We start from the raw sequence: 21611 nt of genomic DNA on the forward strand, positions 1-21611 counted from the left end.
TCCCTGCAGTCCTATGAATGGCAGCCACATTCTGCTGTCTGCAGTCACCCCAGCGACTCAGTGGACCCGTCACTGACCCCGGAAGCGTCTTCAAACCTTTTCAGTATCTGGAAGTTTCCCTTCTCCCCTCCAATACTTGTCTGCTCACTTTTGTGCTATTATCACGTATTTCTTTATTATCATTGTATCTCCTTTGGCAGGATATGCCCTCTTTTCCTAAATGAAGCTGCCACAATACTGTGCGTGCCCATGTTTCATTGCAAAATTTAGTATTTAGTTTGTGTTTAAGGAACATCATTTCAATTTGTAAAATATAACAACTCTAGTTTATCGTAGTGAGTGCATGACTTACTTTATTTGGAATGGAGACACTGCTTAATTCCTGATTTGTGTTGACCTCAATAGGTTTACCTGAAGAAGATGGATACTCACGGTTGTCTATAAGTGGCACGGGGACTTCGACATTTCAGAGACACAGGGACAGTCACACCACTCAGGTAATGACGTCTGTCTGTTCACATGTGCAGTGACAAATGGAATTCAGTTATGACAAGACATTCATTAACTTGTTACCAATAGATGCTCTGTGGACTGCAGAGCTCAGCTGTTCTCACCTCTGCCCTGCACTCCTTGGGCTGAATGGTCTTCTCTCTCCATCTCAGCTGACTACAATTTTCCACCTGTTTCCAAAATAAAGAATAATGTCCAAAAAAACTAAAACATAATAGTTTTAAATGAAATATCGTAGATTTAATTTATGTTGTGGTAGTTTAAAATTATTCTCGGGTGAAGATGGTATTAAACCTGCTGAATGAAGTTGCTATGCATTTGGCCTTGGCTAAAATAGGACGACTCTTAGTGACCACACCTGGGAATAAAATGCTTGCACCACCTGTGGTTTCATGGCATGCATTTTATCTCAGTTATGACATTCACTTCCATGTAATTCACATTGATTTGAAATATGACATATCATGAGAACATGGCAAAATCAAAGTGAGATTGCAGTCCACAAAACTGTTTGGAGGTGTATTACTGATTCCATGTAAATGTTTCATGTGTCTGCTCCTAACAATTTCACCAAAATAAACAAGATTATCACTTCAAGAAGAAGAAAAAACAACCCATTGGTGCTTTTAGAAAGTAAAAGAATTTATATTATAGAATGTAGTGTTTTATTTTCCTTGTATGTTGAATTTTAAAATATACTTTAAATAATTATCTTTAAAATATGTAATGTTGCATTCAAAGTGATGCACAAACCACTAAGTAAGGAGACGCTGTTATCAATATATTAACACACTATTGCTTTAGCAACAGGATTCTCATTTTATCTAAAGTTACAGCACAATTTTTATGTCAAACATCTACATAAAAATCTAAAATAACCTCAGCCAAGTATCCAGATGTTTCCATGAAATCAAGTATCCAGCTAATGATCAGCTTTCCTTGGAATATTTAGCATTATAGAGGCACAGCCATATTATCAGCGGAGATTTTTCTAAATAACACTGATGAGGTAGTGAGAAAAATCAATAATTTGAATCTTAAGAATAAATCTTACAGTAGGCAATCTTCTGAAATCACTTGCACTGATATCCAGGCACTGAAATAGAAAGAAAATGCTGATTGGTTGCAATAATAGATTGTCCTAATCTCCCCTCTGTTCCTTACAGATGCATCTACTTTACCTTGTAAGCATCACAGATGCTTCCTCTGAGATGGTACAGAGGGGAACCTCCTGGTCACGAACACTGGTTTGATTTTTGTATCAGAGGCCTGCCCCCTGTACATTATAACACAACGCTGGGCCATCTGACATCCTTTCCAGGCCTGCCCCTACAGTGTGGTTGTTAGACAAAGAGAGTCATTTGAAAGAAGGTATATATAGTAGGCTGCTTTGTGACTTTTCCTCTGTGTTTGGCTAAGAATCAAAGAGAGATGGGAAAGGTCATCAGGAATCATTTTCCAGTCTCAGATTTCAAAGAGGCCTTGTTTTCAAATGTAGACATCCCTGATGAGGCAGGAACTGCCAGTCATCTTGGGGCACTTTCTTTTTCTCAAGGAAACTGAAAACCCAGGCTTATTCTCTTCCATGCAAATCGTGGGCACTCACGTGATGAGACAGATTCCTTACTGGTGAGAAGCTGTAAGAGTTATGTGAAACTATGTGTTTAATGGCTTTCAGAATTTATCTCTCATGTGACATTTATACAAGAAGTATGGACACATACAGAGAAGCAGCTTTTTAGCTTTTCTACTAATGCAATTAAATAGAAATTCTATAAAATCCAGTCCCAGACACATTGGGCGTGTAGCAGCAAAATTAAATGGTGACCAAAAATGAAATTTCTCTTTAAGGATGTCTATATTTTCATTAGCCTCATCAGCAGTTTTAATAAACTCCCTTCAAGGAAGATAAAATGTCTGAGCATTATGGTAGATAAAGAAAAGAGAAAATAGAGTCAGTAATTTGCCAAAGATCATATGGAAAATTCACTGAGTCCACAGTTTGAATGGAAATCAAGATCATATGTTCCGTTTCTGAGAATGAACTTATCATAATCCATTAAAAGGAACAGAGGAGTCATTTAACTGTTTCATAAAATTAATTAATTTATTTATTTATTTATTTTATTTTTCGAGACAGAGTTTCACTCTTGTTGCCCAGGCTGGAGTGCAATGGGATGATCTCAGCTCATTGCAACCTCCACCTCCAAGGTTCAAACGATTCTCCTACCTCAGCCTCCCAAGTAGCTGGGATTACAGGTGTGCACCACCACACCTGGCTAATTTTGTATTTTCAGTAGAGATGGAGTTGCATCATGTTGGTTAGGCTGGTCTCAAACTCCTGACCTCAGTGATCCATCCGCCTTGGCCTCCCAAAGTGCTGGGATTACAGGCGTGAGCCACCGCACCTGGCCTGTTTCATAAAGCTTAAAGAATTTTTGGTTCAAAAATAAAAGTCTTCAGTAGTGATAGTGCACATTTGTGATTTGGCTTTTTCCTGCCAGTCCCACATTTAAGTTTGGCACCTACCATGATGAAAATAAAGGAAAGGGACTCCCTCTTCCTCCCCTGCTGCTTTGACAGCTGGACAAATACATGTAAGATGGGCTCAGTTAACCTACCTATGATGGATGCAGAGCGAGGGACATATAATGGAAGGGACAACAACTGACCTGGCTCCATGGGGTGACATTGGGCAGTAGTGGCTCCATGCAGCACCAGCAGAAGAATATTAGTCAGAGAAGAACCTTGCTCAGAGCATGCCAGCCATCAGCCCCCGCATCCACCTCAGTCACTCGCCAGACCTTTTTGTCGAAATTCATGTCTTTCCTTAGCCTTCCAATAAAGCCTCTACCTGCCTGAGATGTCCAGAGTTAGTTTCCTTTGCTTAGAAATCAGAATTTTGACTAATATACACATTTAGTTTTATTGTTATTATCCATAAAGTTTTACACCCAAACAAGTATTTTTTTTTTCCACTCTGTGTACAAGCTCTTCATTTGTTCTCAAAATAGTTGCAAAACATTTTCTGATAGGACTGGATCCTCAGTATATGGTGGTGGCTTATGTAGAAAAAGAATATAGAAAATGTAGTTGATGTTGTACTCCATTATAACTTTTTATTAATTTGAAAACTATAATGGCTTTACATAAAAGTAGTGAACATTAATTTTACGTAAAATGTTTGAAAATAGCAAAAGCCAGGACATTGGCTGCGCTGCGCATGAGGCTGTGTTCATTTGCACTTGCCAAGCACTGGGCATGAATAAAACTGGCTGTGAGATATGACTTCATGGAATTCCACACACTGGCCCTTGACGGAGCTTTGTGACAGTTCCCAGGACGCAAATCTAGAATTTCGTAGGTTATAGAAGTATTCTAAATTAGCTTTGGAATTAAACAGCGTTTATGAAAGGAATATGACATTTATCTACTTACCATTTTATGAGATTTTACTTTTTTTTTTTTAAGTTTATGCTATTTGGCGTGATGCAATCCTTTAGAAGTAACTCGGTGGTGAGAGGCTCAGCAGTGGGGGAAATGCTGAAAGCGTCATCCAGCCGAGAATGACTTCTTTGCATTTTTTGCCATGATGGCAATCCTCTGCTGACTCAGAGGGCCAGGTAACCTGACACAGGAAGCCCACAATTTATAAATAGAGCAAAAGCATGAAAGTCACAGGGAGGTGGGAGGACGGCCTGAAGGCAGAATGATGGCAGAAGGGGACGCAGAAACAAAAATGCTTGGCGCTTGCCCTCAGCCTAAAAATTTCTAGTTACACATCTGTTTAGGGGTCCACACTTGACATTGAGAAATGAGATGTTTAATTGTTTCATTAAGCAGAGACTATCTGTATTTATGTTACTATTTTAACTCTACCACCTTTTCCTTCATGCCTTCTTATTCCTCTCAGCAGTCTGCTCTCTGCAGTAATATCATGTGCTTTATGTTCTTTTAGTTTCATTATGGGCATTTATCATATTTCTTGCCAAGTTTTTAAAAATATTCTTTTGTTTTTGTAAAGAACATAAAAAGTTATTATGCATATTGATCATGTTCAGGAATTCATTGTAAGAAATCATTCATGGTCTTTGATAAAATAATGGCAGTCTAGGACCCAAGATCTTAATAAATATCCAGCTCACTCCTGCCATAGCTGCCGATGAAAGCCATCATCAAATCAATACGCAATTGATTCTCATCAAAAAGCAAATTGTTATGTGGTATGCTTTACTGAATGATCAAATAAACCATTTTGTAATGTCACATAGCCACACAATTAAGAGTTGCAGAGCACTAAATAAATCCAATGCCTTCTTTCTATGTTCATTGTATTTGTTATATAGACTGAAATATATTATAGCATGGAATTAAAACAAATTGTGTGTTAGATAAAATAATGAAATGTAGAAATATTTAATCATTAGACAGTAATTCTAAAGATATGTCAGGGAACATAAATAAGATAACCCTTTCATAAGGAACATATATAAATATATAGTTTGTATAACCATCTATGAGCTACAAAGAGAAGGAGATCTAGCAAACAAAGCTCTTTCACACAGCCAAGGTTCAGGGAATCCGTATTCACCACTCCTGACTTACAGATTATGTGCAAACAGTGAAGGTAGTAAATTAAGTTGATGTGTGAAATGGCAGCATTTTCAACAGGGAAAGGTCATGTCCAGTAGAGATAAATAGAAATTTGGAAAATAAAAAACAAAAACGTATTCTGTATTTTGTATTTTTCCGTCATAAAATTGCACTGTATTTATTAATACAACATAAGTGTACATAAATGCATAATTTTTCTGATTAAGACACTATTTATTATCAATGAGGAGGATTTAATTGCCATAAATTTTAAGAGAATATGAAGTCAGAGTAGTTACTATGTTTTTTTCATTTGTTTGTTTGTTTGAGACGGAGTCTCCCTCTGTCCCAGGCTGGAGTTCAGTGGTGCGATCTCGGCTCACTGCAACCTCCGCCTCCCAGGTTCAAGCGAGTCTTCTGCCGCAGTCTCCCAAGTAGCTGGGATTACAGGCATGCGCCACCACACCTGGCTAATTTTTTTTTTTTTTTTTTTTTTTTTTTTTGAGACAGAGTCTCTGTTGCCCAGCCTGGAGTGCAGTGGCTCAATCTTGGCTCACTGCAACCTGCACCTCCCAGATTCAAGCGATTCTACTGCCTCAGCCTCCTGTGTAGCTAGGACTACAGGACATGCCACCACGCCCAGCTAATTTTTATTTTTATTTTTTAATAGAGACAGGGTTTCATCATGTTAGCCAGGACGGTCTCAATCTCCTGATCTTATGATCTACCCACCCAGGCCTCCCAAAGCGCTGGGATTACTGTTGTGAACCACTGCACCCTGGCCTATTTTTTTTTTCTTTTTTTTTTTTTTTTTTAGTAGAGACGGGGTTTCACCATGTTGGTCAGGCTGGTCTCGAACTCCTGCCCTCAAATGGTCCGCGCCCCCTGGCCAAAGTGTTAAGATTGGAGGAGTGAGCCACCATGCCTGGCTGTGACTATGTTTTTAAAGAGGAAAAAGTCTTGTGATATTTCTACAAGCTCACCTTGTAGATGGGAAATCTGCAATTAGCAATATTATTGTATAGTGGAGGAGTAACAAAGTAATTGGAAACATCTGGCTAACTGTAAATTCTAGGTAACAATTTCAATATTAATTTAATTGGTTTTTAAAGTGAAGAAAGTAAGAAAAGAACTAGATAAGAATCCCAGATTCATTGTTTATCATGTAAGTGCACAAAAAGGTAACTTTGGGGGTCAATTAAAGAAAATACATGTAACATGCCTACCATGCTGCCTGGAATACTGTAGGTGCTAAAAAAAAAAAAAGAAAAAGAAAAAAAGCAAAAAGCTTGCTTGCTCTTGTTATTATGATATTCCTTTCTTTGCATGGTCAATATTCTAAAAACCAGCTCTGATTTTAACATTGTAGATGCCATCTAAAATATGTAGGAGATTAGAGATTAGATTCGATCAAGAGAACCCAATATTTTTCTGGGATTTTGTTAAAATCTATTATATGTGTGATTTTTAAAACATGTTTTATTAGGCAATAGTATAAACTTAGAAAGAAACAGTGATTAATGAAACACCCACCTTTAGTAAGTCTTAACATTTTGCATTATTACCTTAGAGCTACATTTTTGGAAAAACATGTATCCTAGTTCTCAGTCTCATCCCTGCCTACCACACCAGAAGGGAATCATCACAATGAAGTTTGCACGTGGCCCCCTTCATCCATGTTTGCACCTTTACTGAGCATAGGTGTACTCACAAATCATATCATATTCACAAGTAATAACCAATGCTATGCATGCTTTTAAAGTGTAAAAAAATCTCACTTTCTACAGATTATTCTGCAAACCGCTTCTTCTTGTTGCTGCGGTAGGACTTTTTTTTTTTTTCCTTTTCGATACATGTTCCTCCCACTTGTTATTTTATTCTCAGTATTAGCTCCAGGTGAAATGTACAGACTTTAGGGTTGACACCTGTAGTCCCAGCTCTCGGGAGGCTGAGGCAGGAGGATCACTTGAGCTCAGGAGATCGAGGCCACGGTGAGCTGTCTTCACACCATTGCACTCCAGCCTAAGCAACAGAGACCTTGTCTCAAAAAAAAGAAAAAAAAACTAAACTAAATTAAAAAACAACTTTAGGGCTGAGGTATCGACACAATGAGAAACTATTGATGACCAGCACATACTTAGTGCAAAATTATATTCATATTCCTTCAACAAGCATGGCAGGGAGCAAGCTCAGGAGGAGAAGAAAGCATTAGGGACTGAAGGACAGGTGTCACACGACCTGCTGCTGCTGGCCCTAGGGTGCTGGTGCCTCGAGGGGCCAGATGAGCACAAAACAGATGGTGTTTTCCTGTGGTCTGTTGTGTTGTGGTCCACAGAAAACCTAATTCTGTGATCTCCACAAAAGATGCAGGGAGATTGATGATGCTGTGTGCTCAGTGCCAATATGCAGGTCGTTTTGTAGTTTACAACTTCACTAGAGGACTAGAAGTTACAGCACCCAAGGGTGTGAGCATACATTCTGGCCAGTGACTCTATAAGCTTTTCAACACACAGACACACACACACCACACATGCACACACAATCATATTGCTTTTTAGGTGCAAACATGCCTCCTCCATTGGAAACTTTTCTGAGGAACAAGTTCCATGTAAATGTGGTCATGGCATTTCTTAAGAACATGTTTACAGGTTGACCAAAGCGAGTAGAAAACTTACATCAAAATCATTTCCAAGTTATCAATGTTACAAGTCATGCTACAATTAGCATCACTGAGAATGCCTCTAACTTACAATTGGGAAAAAAAGTTGCCAAAGATTCCCCTAGAAATGGAAGTACTAAGTTTCTGCTCATGGACATTTTCAACCACAGTGGTTATTGCCAAATTACTCCCCTACAAGGTTAAATCAGTGTATATACTTCTAGAAGGGAGTGAAGTTTTCCATCTCTCCTGGTAAGCGCCTGGTTTAATTATTCATTTTAATTTTTGCCAATATGATCAATGTAAAACGGATCTTATTGTGGTTTTATTATATTTCCTGGTTGCCAAGCAGTATTTTCACATATTCTCAGACTTGTTAATCCAAACACATCCTTTTCTTATTTCCTAACTGGTTTTCATGATTTTCTTGATGATGTTAGGAATTTTCTACGTATTCTGAATAATATTCCTTGCCAGTTTCATGCATGGCACACATTTTGCTTGTTGTGTTTTCTTGGTCTGTTTAGCTAGAAGTTTATCAATGTGATTGACTTTTTTAAAGTAACTTTTGATTTTATTGATTTTTTTCTATTGTTTTCCTGTTTTATTGATTTCTGTTGTTTTTATTTTCTTGTCTTTTGCTTGCTTTGGGTTTAATTGTCTCTATTTCTGCTCTCTTAAATAGGTAGCATAGATCGCTGACTTGAAGTGTTTCTTTTCTCCTAATAAAAGCATTTAATAGAGTTATAAATTTCCATCTCAACACTGGAATAGCTGCATCCTATAAATCTTAATTCGTCTTGTTTCCGTTTTCATTCAGTTCAAAATATTTTCTAATTTCCCATGGGGCTTTCCCTTTGGCTAACACTGAAACTTTCCAGGTATTTGGGGTTTTCCGGGTACCTTTCTGCTACTGAATTCTCCTTTACTTCCGCTATGATCTGAGGGCATACCTTGTATGACTTCAGTTCTCTTAAATGTACTAAAATGTTTTTATGGCCCAGGATATGACCTGTCTGGGTGAAATTTCCCTGCGCACTGGAACAAAAATGTGTATTCTACTTCCATTGTGTGGAGTCATCCGGAAGTGTGGATTAGGTCTGTTTGGTTACTTGTGTCCACTTCCACTTCTCTGCTGGCTTTCCGTGTTCATTTTTCATCTATTCCTGAGAGAGGAGCACAGAAGTCTCCAACTGTACCATGGCTTTGTCCACACCTTTCAGTTTCATCAGTTTTTGCCTCATGCATTTGGAAGCTATATTTTAGATACAAAGACTTAAAATTATTGCATCTTTTTTGGCGAAGATCTATTCATCATTATACAATTTCATTTTTTATTTGTATTTCTTTAAGTCTACTTTGTCTGAAATTAATAAAGCCACTCCATTATTTTGTTCATTGTCTACAAGGTATATTTTTTCATCCTTCCTTTTTAAAAATAGCTTTATCAAGATACAAGTCACATACCACAAAACCCATGCATTTAAGTTATGAACATTCAGTGTTTCTTTGTAACTTCTTAATGTTGTGCAACTATCTCTACAATCTAACTTTAGAACTTTTTGCCTCCTCCCCACAAAAAATTCACCCCTTCACTTTAATGTATTCATCTTTCTATATTTGACATGAGATTTCTGTAGGCAACATAACAGATGAGTCTTATTTATTTTTATCTAATCTGACAACCTTTCATGAGACCATTTCTATTAATGTGATTATTGATATGGTTAGATTTAGGTATGTGTTGATAGGTTCTCTAGAGGGACAGAACTAACATGGTAGATGAGTATATAAAAGGGAGTTTGTTAAGGAGAATTGACTCACACTGTCACAAGGTGAAGTCCCACAATAGGCCATCTGCAAACTGAGGAGCAAAGAAGCCAGGTTTGAGTCCCAAAACCTCAAAAGTAGGGAAGCCGACAGTGCAGTCTTTAGTCTGTTACCAAAGGCCCGAGAGCCCCTGGCAAACAACTGATATAAGTCCAAGGGTCCAAAAGCTGAAGAACTTGGAGTCCAATGTTCAAAAGAAGGAAGCACAGCCGGGCACAGTGGCTCATGCCTGTAATCCCAGCGCTTTGGGAGGCCGACGTGGGTGGATCACCTGAGGTTGGGAGTTCAAGACCACCTGGCCAACATGGTGAAAACCCATCTCTATTAAAAATACAAAAATTAGCTTGGTGTGGTGCATGCCTGTAATCTCAGCTACTCGGGAGCCTGAGGCAGGGAATTGCCTGAACCCGGGAGGCGAAGGTTGCAGTGAGCAGAGATAGCGCCATTGTACTTCAGGCTGGGCCACAAGAGCAAAACTCTGTCAAAAAAAAAAAAAAAGGAAGCATCCAGCATGGGAGAAAGATAAAGGAAGGAAGACTCAGCAAGTCAGGTCCTTCCATGTTCTTCCTTCTGCTTTATTCTCGCAGTGCTGGCAGCTGATTAGATGGTACCCACCCAGATCAAGGGAAGATCTGCCTCTCCCGAGTCCACTGACTCAAATGTTAATCTCTTTTGGCAACACCCTCACAAACACACCCAGGATCAATACTTTGCATCCTTCAATCCAATCAAGTTGACACTCAATATTTACCATCACAAGGTATATTAGTTTTATTATGTGTTTTTCTGATTGTCCCTGCTGTTTTCATTCTTCTGTTTCTTTACCATGACTTCTTTCAGATTATTTGGATATTTTTTAAATTCCATTTTACATTACCTATTGGTGAATTAAAATTGTAATATATGCACATCTAATTTCAGTCTACCCTGGTCAATTGTCTTGGTCCCATCACCCTCTATCACCCATCTTTACTTAGCAATTGACCCATGTGCTACATCTATGTACATTGAAACCCCCCAGGCCGTGTTGTAAGTTTTCCTTTCAACAGTCATACAGGGAGAAAATAGTGGGGGGAAAAAAATCATCTTTTATGTTAACTCAATATTTACAATTTCTGTTGCTCTCCTTCATTTCTGAAATTCTGAGTTTCTTTCTGGTGTCATTTTACATCAGCTTAAAGATCTCCCTTTAGCATTTCATTTAGAGTACGCCCAAGAAATCTTAGTTTTCTTTAGCTGAGCATGCCATTATTCTGCCTTCGTTCTCTACGTTTTGATTCCCTACTACGATTTGTTTGTGTTTTGTTGTTGCTGTTTTTTTTAACTTTCCCAATTCCTCGATAGATGTTTTGTATTTTATACAAAGTTTTAGTTGTAATCAGTGAGAGAATTAGTCTGTAGTGGACTTACTGGTTTATGTGTTTATCCCACATAAAGTTTTAATGTTATTATAGTCAAATTGATTAATCCTTACCTTTAGGGTTTGTACTTTTGTCATTCTGTTTAAGAAAATCTTTCTTATACAATTTTTTAAGGAAAAAAAATTATTTTACTGCTGCCTGCCATAAAGATATTATTCTATTATATTTTTATAAAGTTTAGGTTTGTTTTTTACATTTAGGGATTTAAGCTACCTGGACTTTGTTTTTGAGAATGGTGTGAGTTAGCAATGTAATTTTACATTTTTTTCTGTACAGATAACAATTGTTCCGCACTTTTTACAACATTAGGCCATGCTTCTGGCTTCTTCCTAATACTGAGTATGTCAACTCAGTGACATATAATCAGTCAGTGTAATATAATCATTTGTGTGTGTGTGTGCATGCCTTCATAGACTTGTGAGCTTATAGAGAGTGCATTAAATGCATCTTAATCACTTTTGAATTCCAAACACAAAGCACTCAATAATTTGCTGGCTCAATGTAATTGTTAACCAGTAGCAGCTCCAGAAGAATTAAGAGAAGCTGACTGATATATTATTCCCTAACTTTATTAGATATTTTAAATTTAATCCCATGTTAAAAATGTATCAATAAACTTGGTAATTAGGATCACAGGCAGTTGTTTCACTGGTTGGAGGGAATTAAAGTGAAGTCACATTTTATACAGTGATTGGCTTCTAAAATTATTTAATTTGAAAGTGACATATGATGAAAATGACTCTGGAACATCCTTACATTACCTATCAAGAATAATATGCAAGGTTTGTAACTCCATTCAGTTATATGCATCCATGTATAAGCAATGCATAAAGCAACTTAAAGCATATAATAATATACATTTAGCATTTTGAATTCCAAGTGAGTGGATTGCATAAAATTGAATTTTCAGGCTGGGTGTGGTGGCTTATGTCTGTAATCCTAGCACTTTGGAAGGCCGAGGCGGGCGGATCACCTGTGGTCAAGAGTTTGAGACAAGCCTGGCCAAAATGGAGAAACCCTGTCTCCACTAAAAATACAAAAATTAGCCAGGTGTGGTGGCAGACGCTTGTAATTCCAGCTACTCAGGAGGCTGAGGCAGGAGAATCACTTGAACCCCAGAGGTGGCGTTTTCAGTGAGCCAAGATCGCGCCACTGCACTCCAGCCTAGGGGACAAGAGCGAAACTCCGTCTCAAAAAAAAAAAAAAGAATTTTCAAAGGCTCATTCATCGATCAAAAGATGTTTATTGAGGTTCTGCTTGTACTAGGCACAGGTCTAGGCACGTGGAATACTTTGTCTACAAAGCAAACTTGCTTGCCCTCATAGAAGTTAAATTCTAGCATGGAAAAACAAGCAATATTTAAGTAAAATGTGTAATATATAAAAGGAAAAATCACATGGAAAAAAGAAAATGTTGAACAGGGTAAGCAGGGTTGGAAGGGTCAGACTGGAGAGTGGTGAGGAAGAAGGTTGGGCTGAGTTGCAACTGTAAATCAGGGATCAACAAAAGCCTCCCTGAGCAGAGACATGGAAGTCAGGGAGAGACCCGTTCTGAGGTCAGGGCAGAGTGTTCCAAGCAAAGGGAGCAGCCAAGACCCTGAGGTAGGAGCATGCCTGCATTGCAAAAAGGCCGGTGTGGCTGCAGTGAGATTACTCTACTTGTCACTAGATGTTCAAGTAGGGTCGAAATTACTTTAAGTGTTAATTCTAGGAAAGAGATACTTTCCAGTTGTGAACTACAGCAAGAGGCTAAATATAAAATACCAATTATGACTATATTATATTACAACTTTCTTTAATCTGTTCAGAGTATAAGTAAAGGTTAAATGTTTGCCTTTTTTTGTAAGAGGAAAATATTAGACATATAGCTCTGTTTCTGCTCAAGATATCAGAGAATTGGAAGAGAGACCCCAGGGAACCTGGGCCCCATATTTTCTGATAATTTTGAAAGCGAAATTCAGGCTAAAAGAATAGAAGGATTTCCATTATGCTGAAATAGAGTCAGCTAACACTGATGAAGGTATGTGTTTTATGACCTCAGTAGACCTAGTAGACCTGATTTTTCTCTGATTTTTATGATTGCATTATTATTTGAAACTGTCATTTTGTAATTCTGACTCTGTTTCTAAAACAGATGAGCTGTGATATTGGAAAGAAGTGTCATGCAGTCAATGATATAAAAAGTCTAGATTTTGAAGCCCAAATGGATTTAAATTAATTTTATACACTTGCAGGTGATTTTTACTGTTTCTGGAAAGGAATATTAATTTAAAATATTTGCTTTTATATTTTGCCTACTTTAGCAGAGTCTTGCCTCTTTTCCTTCCTAATCCTTCCTGACATCTGTTTTTCTTTTCTCTAGCATTTGTACCCACGTTATTTGCTCTGACAGTATCTTAAGGGCAATGTAATTGAGCCCAGAGTCATAGTGGCAGATGCTGTGCCTGCCAAATTCATGCCTTCTTTTTCTTAATCATAAAGCTAAACTACATGTCCCAGTATCCCTTGTGGTTAGGGGTAGTCATCTGACCGAAAATAGCCAATGGAATGAGAACCATAGTGAGGGGCACCACTTGTAAGCATAGCCCATGCAAACCAACCTTGACTATCTTCTATGACCTTTCTCAACCCAAAACTGGATACAGAATCCTCCAAGACTCAGAATCCTCCAAGACTCAGGTTCACTTATGGTGACAAAAAAGGTCATCCACTCATCAGATCCTGGCCTCAATATGAGCAAGAAATATCCTCCTTTTGTGCCAACCACTGATATTTATGATTTATCTGTTATAGCATCTTGGGTAACATAACTGGGACCTCTTCATCATTTATTTGCTTAATATTTTATTGTTGCTGTTAGGCATTAATATTTGTAGTACCTAAGTTTAACTTCCATTATTCAGTAATCTTTATTCTTTAAGATTTAAGATAGCCAAAATCATGCCTCTTAATGTCTTCCAGTGATAGAATTATAGGAATATTGTTAATAAGAAATTATAATACAAAATAATGATCAGTTGGTGCTCCATCAAGCTACCCTTTATACATACTCTCTTTCTCTCTCCCTCTCTCTCACACACACACACAGTGTTCTCTATGTGTATATAGTTTGTAACTCCCAAAACTTCTTCAAAAATAAATGAACTTAATTTTGCTGAAGGAAAAAGTGAATTCCCTGTAATAAATTGGGCACCCTGAGAAACAGAAATATTTTAATAGTTTCAGAACTCTTTGAGTGCATTTAGTAATGATACAGAAGTGCCTGTCTTACCGCCAGTTCTCAAGTGGGTGGCTCTAACAGGTCACTGCATTTTGGAGTTGTTCATTGATCCCATTGATTTGATAATCTGTGCCCCTTTCCAATTATAGCTGGTGTTTTAAAATCTAGTTGAATTGGGTTCTATTATACTCCAGCTTCATAAAATTATTTTCTTCATTCGTATTTAATTTTATTTAAGACTGTTACACACGATTAAATAACATGATTATTTCTGGAAAAAATATTTTGAGAAATTACTAAATGAATATTAAACTGTGTCCTGCGAAACAATGTAAATTAAGATACAGGCTAATGTAGCAGGTTGGGGGAAGTATTCTTCTACTTGACTTCTCTCTCCTCTAAGGCTATGGGTGCCATGCTACCATGATTTTGACCCTTGTTTTCCTCACCTTTATTCCTAGGCGTTACCTCCTTTCCTAGTTATTCACAACTGTATTGTTACTCCAAAGTCTACTGTCAAGTCCTGTACCCACATCTCACAGGGCTTTTCTCTCTCTTGGTTTTATAATAATTATATACATGTAAGCAAAATATGAATACCATTTGTTATACCACTCAACTCAACTGGCCTTTCTTCTTGTTGTATATTAGTCATCCTTTCAATCCAGATCAAATCACACATCCCAGTGGCTCGACTGCCTTTAAATGTGTTGTTTCTCCTCTGTATTCCAACAGCAGTAATCACATGCAGAAGTTGTTAATCAATTAATGCTATCCTGCCTTGTGAAATTTTTGTACTTATGTCTTGCCTAAACATCTTTATTCATATAATTTTTATGCATTTATGTCTTGTTGCTCAATTTGAACGAAAGCCCCTTGATAGAGGTGGTCAGATAGTGTGGGTCTGGCTTAGTCCTATAGAACCCACCACAGTTCCTTGCATCTTCATAAAGCTTTGAAGTACATTTATTAATTGACTGACGGGTAAAACTTTTTTGGAAGGCAATGTAATTAATACATATAAAAGTTGACTAAACTCAATTGCACCTGAAATGGCATTTTGACTCTACCACTTTCTAGCCAAGGGACTTTAGGCTTGAACGGTGACTTTCTGCATCTGTGAAATGAGGCTAATGATATTGAACCTGCATATTTCACACGGTTGTGAGTGTCTACTAGAGTACTAACGTTTGAAAGTGCTTTAAGGGTATAAAATAATATCCTGAAGATGATACTAGAAACCTTGAAGAGGCATCTATCCGGCAGGGAATTTTAATTCGGATGTACAAACCAGGACGATTGTAGGGAAGAAAAATAGAATTCCAGGGTGTTCCACATATATCTGGTTGGGTTGAAATATAGAGACTGTGTCAGAATGGATGATGACGAGGCTAGAATAATTCAGTGTGGCCAGAAAATACAGAACTTTCTCAAAGCATATGGGCTTGATTCTTTCTTTAGGCTAGGGGAAAGCAGTGGCATTAAAGATTTTTGAGCAAGCAAATTATATAGACAGATTTTTTTTTCTCCCTAAAGAAAGTGGCAAGAGAACAGAGTTCGTACAAAATCCTTATCCTAAATGTCACAAATTAATTATATTGCATGATTTGTAGTAAAATTTTAAGTTTCTATTTTTTAACTTTCAGTTGGTATGAGGAAACATACATTCTCTCATTGGAGTCCATTTTTACTCATAACTATGTGTGGAGAGGTTAAAATCAGTTGCTAAATGCAAAAATAATTATATTTAAATTATACTAAGTGTGTTCTAATATAATGTTATTTATTATAAAAGTAAAGAATAGTTGTTGATTCTTTTTAGGAAATTAAAGCATCCAGATAAGGTAAAAATTGCAAATCCTCTCTCTTGCTTCCCTCCCTCACTATTGTCCAGATATAGCTCCTCTTGTTTCCAATAAAACTGAGTTTTAAAGGATATTTTCCCCTTTGTTTAAACCTTAAGCAATAAAGGAAACAAAATTCCAAGAATGAATTTAATTGTATTGCTATATAAATGAACATTTCTGAATTAGGAAGGACTAATTCTTTTAAAAAACCACAAGTGCTGTTTTGACTTTCAGATATTTTTCTTGGTATTTTAGAAGTGTAGATATATGTAAGCTTTTAATCAAAGACTTCTTAAAAATCACACTTTATGCTATATCTTTAGGATTTATTTAAGTAGACTTTGGTTTTACAGATTGTTTTTTTAAAATTTCTTTTTTGAACATTTTTTATTCTTCTACATCTTGTTAGCACCAAGTAGAAATGGGATTTGCATTTGAAACACTAATATTCACTATTCAGTCAGCCAAGACATTTCCTTCTTTTAATTTCCATAAATGTCAGTAAATGCCTCTTTTCACCTTTGGGTGAATAGTCAATAGAAAAATCAATTCTGTGACAAATGAACAGCAACATGATTTTACATATGAATTATTTAACAAAGACTATTTTTATCCTTGAAGGGAAAGACTTAAGTTAAAAATCAGCAGCAAATTATTAATTTACATTTATTAATACGATCCACAGGAATGCATATCCATAGAAAGTAAAGAAATTTTATAGCGTATGTTTAATTAGTTCATGCCCTAGACCTCATAATTGCCCAATAGGAAATTATTGAAAATTATTAAATATATAAATAATATAAACCTCATTAAGCCTTTAGATCACGTTGTATTTTTGTCCAGGTTGTGAGAGATTTAGTGTTTTGTAACGCCTGATAATAAGTGAACTAATTACAAGTGTCTCACTTTAGAGAAAACACTGGCATAACCTCCGTTTTTACATCACTTTATCAAACTCTGTCTTCTTATCTAATTGATAGCTCCTGGGTGTTGGAAGACACAAGATACTTTACAGTACAAGTACAGAAATGGAAAGTAGATTCATGTCTTGAATGTCTAAATTTCAAATCACCAAGGTTTTCTCAATAACAGAATAAAATCATTTTTTAAAGCCCCGTACTGGGTTGTCAAGTTAGTAATCACCAGTATCTTAAGTAGCATTGTAATTTTCTAAGAATTACCATTGCTATGAAGGAATCTTCTCGTTGAAAATGTAATGAATGGAAGGGATTTTGTTTGAGGGTGAGTATCCCAACCCAGAGGGAAATGTGTCTGGACCATGAACTTTTATGTAACTGTTTGCACATTCTAGGAGCTTGAAATGCTTTCCTGGTGTTTGGAGGCAGAGACATTTATTGAATGTAAATGACTTAGCTTTTACCTTCCATAATCCTTTCTTAAGAGCAGAAAGGAGAACATAGGGGTGTTAGAGGTTTAACCGAGGCCACATTTTAGGTGGTCTAAACTGACAGGAGCTTGTTTATGAGAAATGCTGGCCTCACCCTAAGTGCTCCAGTAATAGTGCCTTGGCCACCAATGTTTGTCGAATGGATCCCTTTGTCAATTGCTTTGGACGTCAGATTTTCCTAGCTCCCTATAAACTGTGACTTTCCTGTCTCATTACAGAACTGCAAGTGGCCCCCAAACTTTGAAGCTTTCAGCTCTCTTTTGAATGTCAACTTTAAAAATAAAAATTACAGAATAACTAGCAAGCGTCTTATTAGCTTATTCACCAAACAATTTTGTTTTCAGAGACATTAAACTGTCAGAGAGCCTGTGCACTTTTCTAAATGCCTGGGTTTTGTACCTGTTATAGAACAGTATGATTTTTTCCATGCCATCCCAAAACAATAATTTTGGACATTTTAAGTTTATGTGATTGCTTAACCCTAAGGCACTGCGTTCTTCAGCTACCAGGAGTCTGTGGTGACTGTCCCCCTCTCCTTCAGCGGCTCCACCCACTAGCCATTCAGATCTATTTAGGCATGTTGAATTCACAGCAAGAAACGGGCATGGGACCACCCACACCCTATGTGATTTCAGAGCAGCCGAGCATTTTTAATAAGTTCCCGGAGCTTTCTAGTGTTTGAAAAACCCTTCGCTGAATCTGTGAATGTGAAATACAACTCACGTGTAAGAATGCGTTCAGGGGAAGCCTGGCATTGCTTGAAGGCACTCTCTTATGTTCTATTTCCTGGACTTGATGGAGCTGAGTTGCCCATTTACCCCCAAGATTTTTTTTAAATGGACCCACACATTTAATACTGTGTGATAATGTTTATCCCTTCTCTCAAACGTGGGCCATGCATTCATACACTTACTCCATTTAAACTCTCTAAGCAAGTACACTGGATACTTTGTGCTGGGTAGAGATTAATTTACTCACTTTAGGCTCCAAGGACACCACAGTCTTGTGAAGCAGTAACTAATTCTACCCACATGCAATAGATCAACATTACTCCAACTCTTGTAATGTACGTGATACTTTTGAAATGAAAGAAAAAAAATCCCCTTGACCCTTAAAGTTTCTTAAATTATTTTACAATGTTAATTAAATGTATAGACATACAGGGTTACAAACAATCTCTTTGAGCTTTCATTTCAGCTACAAAACCAAAGCAAATTGACCACTTGAGTAGAATAAAAGTCTACAAAAGCAAAATAAAAGTAAAATTCACAACATTGATGTTAGGCATGAGATTTTGTTTAGTTGAAATGACATGACTGTTGGAAGCATGTGTGTCGACTATTCTATTCATCAAGTTGCGTCCAGCTTTCTGTATTTTTCCCACCTTGTGCCACTGGCTAACCAAGCCCCTACCACTATTTCTATTTGAACTGACAGCCAGCTTTTGAACTTACCCTACTTTGAAATATCACATAGCTTTTCTTGCAAGAAAAAGAAAATGTATTGCATATTAAATCCATCTGCTCTTTTCTCATTAACCTACAACACTATAAATAATATTACTTCTGTCATCCTACTTGTAAATAAAATACAAAGACAGAAAAAAATCTCATTGAGTACTAGCTTGAAATGTAGATATTCAAGATGATACAAACCACAATTACTTTAAAAAGGTATCTTGAGTATATAAATGCAAATACATTTTAAATTGTTGAAGGAATTTGAGGACTCCTGAAAATACAAACCCTCACTTCAGAAGCATTGCATTTAACAACTGTTTAAATAAGTCACTAAAATCTCTTTATACTCTTTTTTATCGTATCCCTAAAATTCAAAAAAGCTGTGTTTTCTAATTTTCTTCCTGTAGAACTTTCTTTAGTTTTGAGTCATATATAAATCATAGTTATGTTTTAAATCTAATGTGTTGCTCAGTAGTTTCTGGGTCGCTTTTTAGTAATAAAAGAATGAATTATGTTATATTTATAAAAGGCCATAAATCATGAGAAGTGTGCTTATTTAGCATTATTTAACTGAGTCATCAGGATAGTCATAATTCAGCAGTGTTTAGGGATTTCGTTCGAGTCAAGGAGCTGACCATGGCACAATCGTTACAGCTCATATTTAAACGGCACTCGCTGCTTTTGTGAGGCTTTCTTTTAAGACACCTGCATATGTGACTCATACAATCCACACCAAGTTGTTACAAGGCAGGTAATTTCTTGTGGTCCCACTTTACAGGTGAGGAAGCCAGTGAACGCTTGCTCAGCATCGCACAAGTAGATGGCAAAGTTGGGTTCCATCCCAGGCGTTCCGGCTCCAGAGGCTGGGTTTTTCAGCCACACTGACTGTGCTCAAAACCATCCTCCAGTTCCACATGGGTTTGTCATTTCATGTTAGAAAATGAAGTTTAATGTCATTGCTGTCACTTGTCGACTGGAAACCCTTCTCCTTGCCTGTTCTTCTTCCCTTTTCTAACTGGTTAGGTGCCCATCTCATTTATCAATATTCTGATCAAAGGTTCATGAACTTGTGAAGCCCTCTCAGACTTTCCTCCATAAAGCTCCCTTTCCCAAGTAAATGGTTTAATAAAAAAAAATTTTTTTTTAAATACACCGCCATTTTGCCCCGCTCCATCTCTGTGCCATGTATAACACTTTAAGACACGTGTTTTGTTTGTCTAAAAGCCCTTGAAAAGCAGCACATTTGTCCCATTCATGAGGCAGGGAGCTCCTAGAGCAGAGGCGTACAAGGCAAGCGCGAAGGTTTGCGGATGTGGAGCCCTTTGTACTTTCCCAGTCATAACACTTGCCTTCTGGTTCTAAAAGATAATGACTCTGTGGACAAAGACTATTATAAAAAGTTCCAGAAAAGAAAATAAATAAGTGACTCGTTATCTGAAGTGGTGATATGGGGTGAAGATAATAAATCTTTTAAAGCAATGGAAAATGAGCTTTAAGTTAAAAGATACCACTATGGCATCCTTTATATTGTACCAACAAATCAGGATAAATTATACTCGGTGTGAAGCCAGCTGACTCCAACCTCACACTGCCAGCAGCATCCTTAATCCCTAGAGGCACTTTTTCTCTTTCCAAAAAGAAATGGTATCAAAACTAAAGCTTTTGGTACAAAATCACTATTGCTTTTTTAATGATGATATTTAATTTACTGTGAGTATCAAATAATGGTAAAGGAAGCCATGAGTGTTTTTGTTGTTACCAATAGGACATCAGGTTTAAAGAATGGATAAACATTGATTTACATGATTTTACAGCATCGAACATTTTAAATACTTTGTATTGTTTACATAGTACCGGACTGCCATTTAGATAGTGTTCATGATTGTATTTGTTTGTTATTCTAAAATTTTAAAGCTTTGTCTCTATGTGAAAAGTAATTCTTGTGTTTCAGAATCGAATAAGTAAATAGAAATAAAGCAGATTAAATATTGTTAAGGAGTACTGGCCTCCTCTTCTGATCTTCTGTTTCTTGGCTCACAGGTGATAATTTAAAATGCCCTCTCAGCTAAGTTGAAGGTAGTGACCTATCATACAGTCTTACATAGAATTATAACCTTCATGGTAACATAACCTGTGACAATTATTTGGTTTTATCTTAAGATAAATAATATAAGATGTTAGCATCTTATTTCTGCCATTCTGGCAATTCTTATATACCTAGTAGATTTTACTCAATAGCTATTAATATCTGTAATAGAAAAGAAAATTTCCATGAAATCCCTCAATAAAGGGGTTTATTCTGAATGTTAATTGGTTATTGCAAACATCAGTCAAATTTTTGCTTATCAAAGAACTATGCAAAGTTCTTGTTTGCTGATTCAAATATGGTGTCCTGTACTCACTACATTATTCAAGACTCAATACCCTCATTAAGAAAGGGCTTTCAAAAGGTTTATGTACATAAGTTTCACCTTCTATAAGGTACTTGGGAATTCAGATATTTTTAGTAAACACCGAGAAGCTTTGAAAGGGTAAGAGAGCATTTTTTTCCAAAAAGAGAAGCAATGATTCATGGGATTTGGGACATTTTTTGTCAAAATCCTTCCCGACAAGCCTAATTCAGATGAGCAGCCGCTGAAAGTCACTGTCAGCAGATTGGCA

The 21611-nt window shown here is 36.9% G+C and overlaps 1 protein-coding gene across 4 annotated transcripts in view; it reads left to right on the top strand.

Moving 5' to 3' along the window:
* The window catches only part of MYO16 (myosin XVI), a 574351-nt gene that overhangs the window by 545003 nt on the left and 7737 nt on the right, over nt 1-21611 (top strand). For all 4 annotated transcript variants that reach the window (XM_021929768.2, XM_021929769.2, XM_003914068.5 and 1 more), the window contains one exon: nt 406-497. In XM_021929768.2, coding sequence (XP_021785460.2) covers nt 406-497 — 92 coding nt within the window. The remainder of the gene's footprint in view (nt 1-405; nt 498-21611) is intronic.

Source organism: Papio anubis, chromosome 15, assembly GCF_008728515.1.
Source record: "Papio anubis isolate 15944 chromosome 15, Panubis1.0, whole genome shotgun sequence".
In the NCBI taxonomy this organism is placed as follows: Eukaryota; Metazoa; Chordata; class Mammalia; order Primates; family Cercopithecidae; genus Papio; species Papio anubis.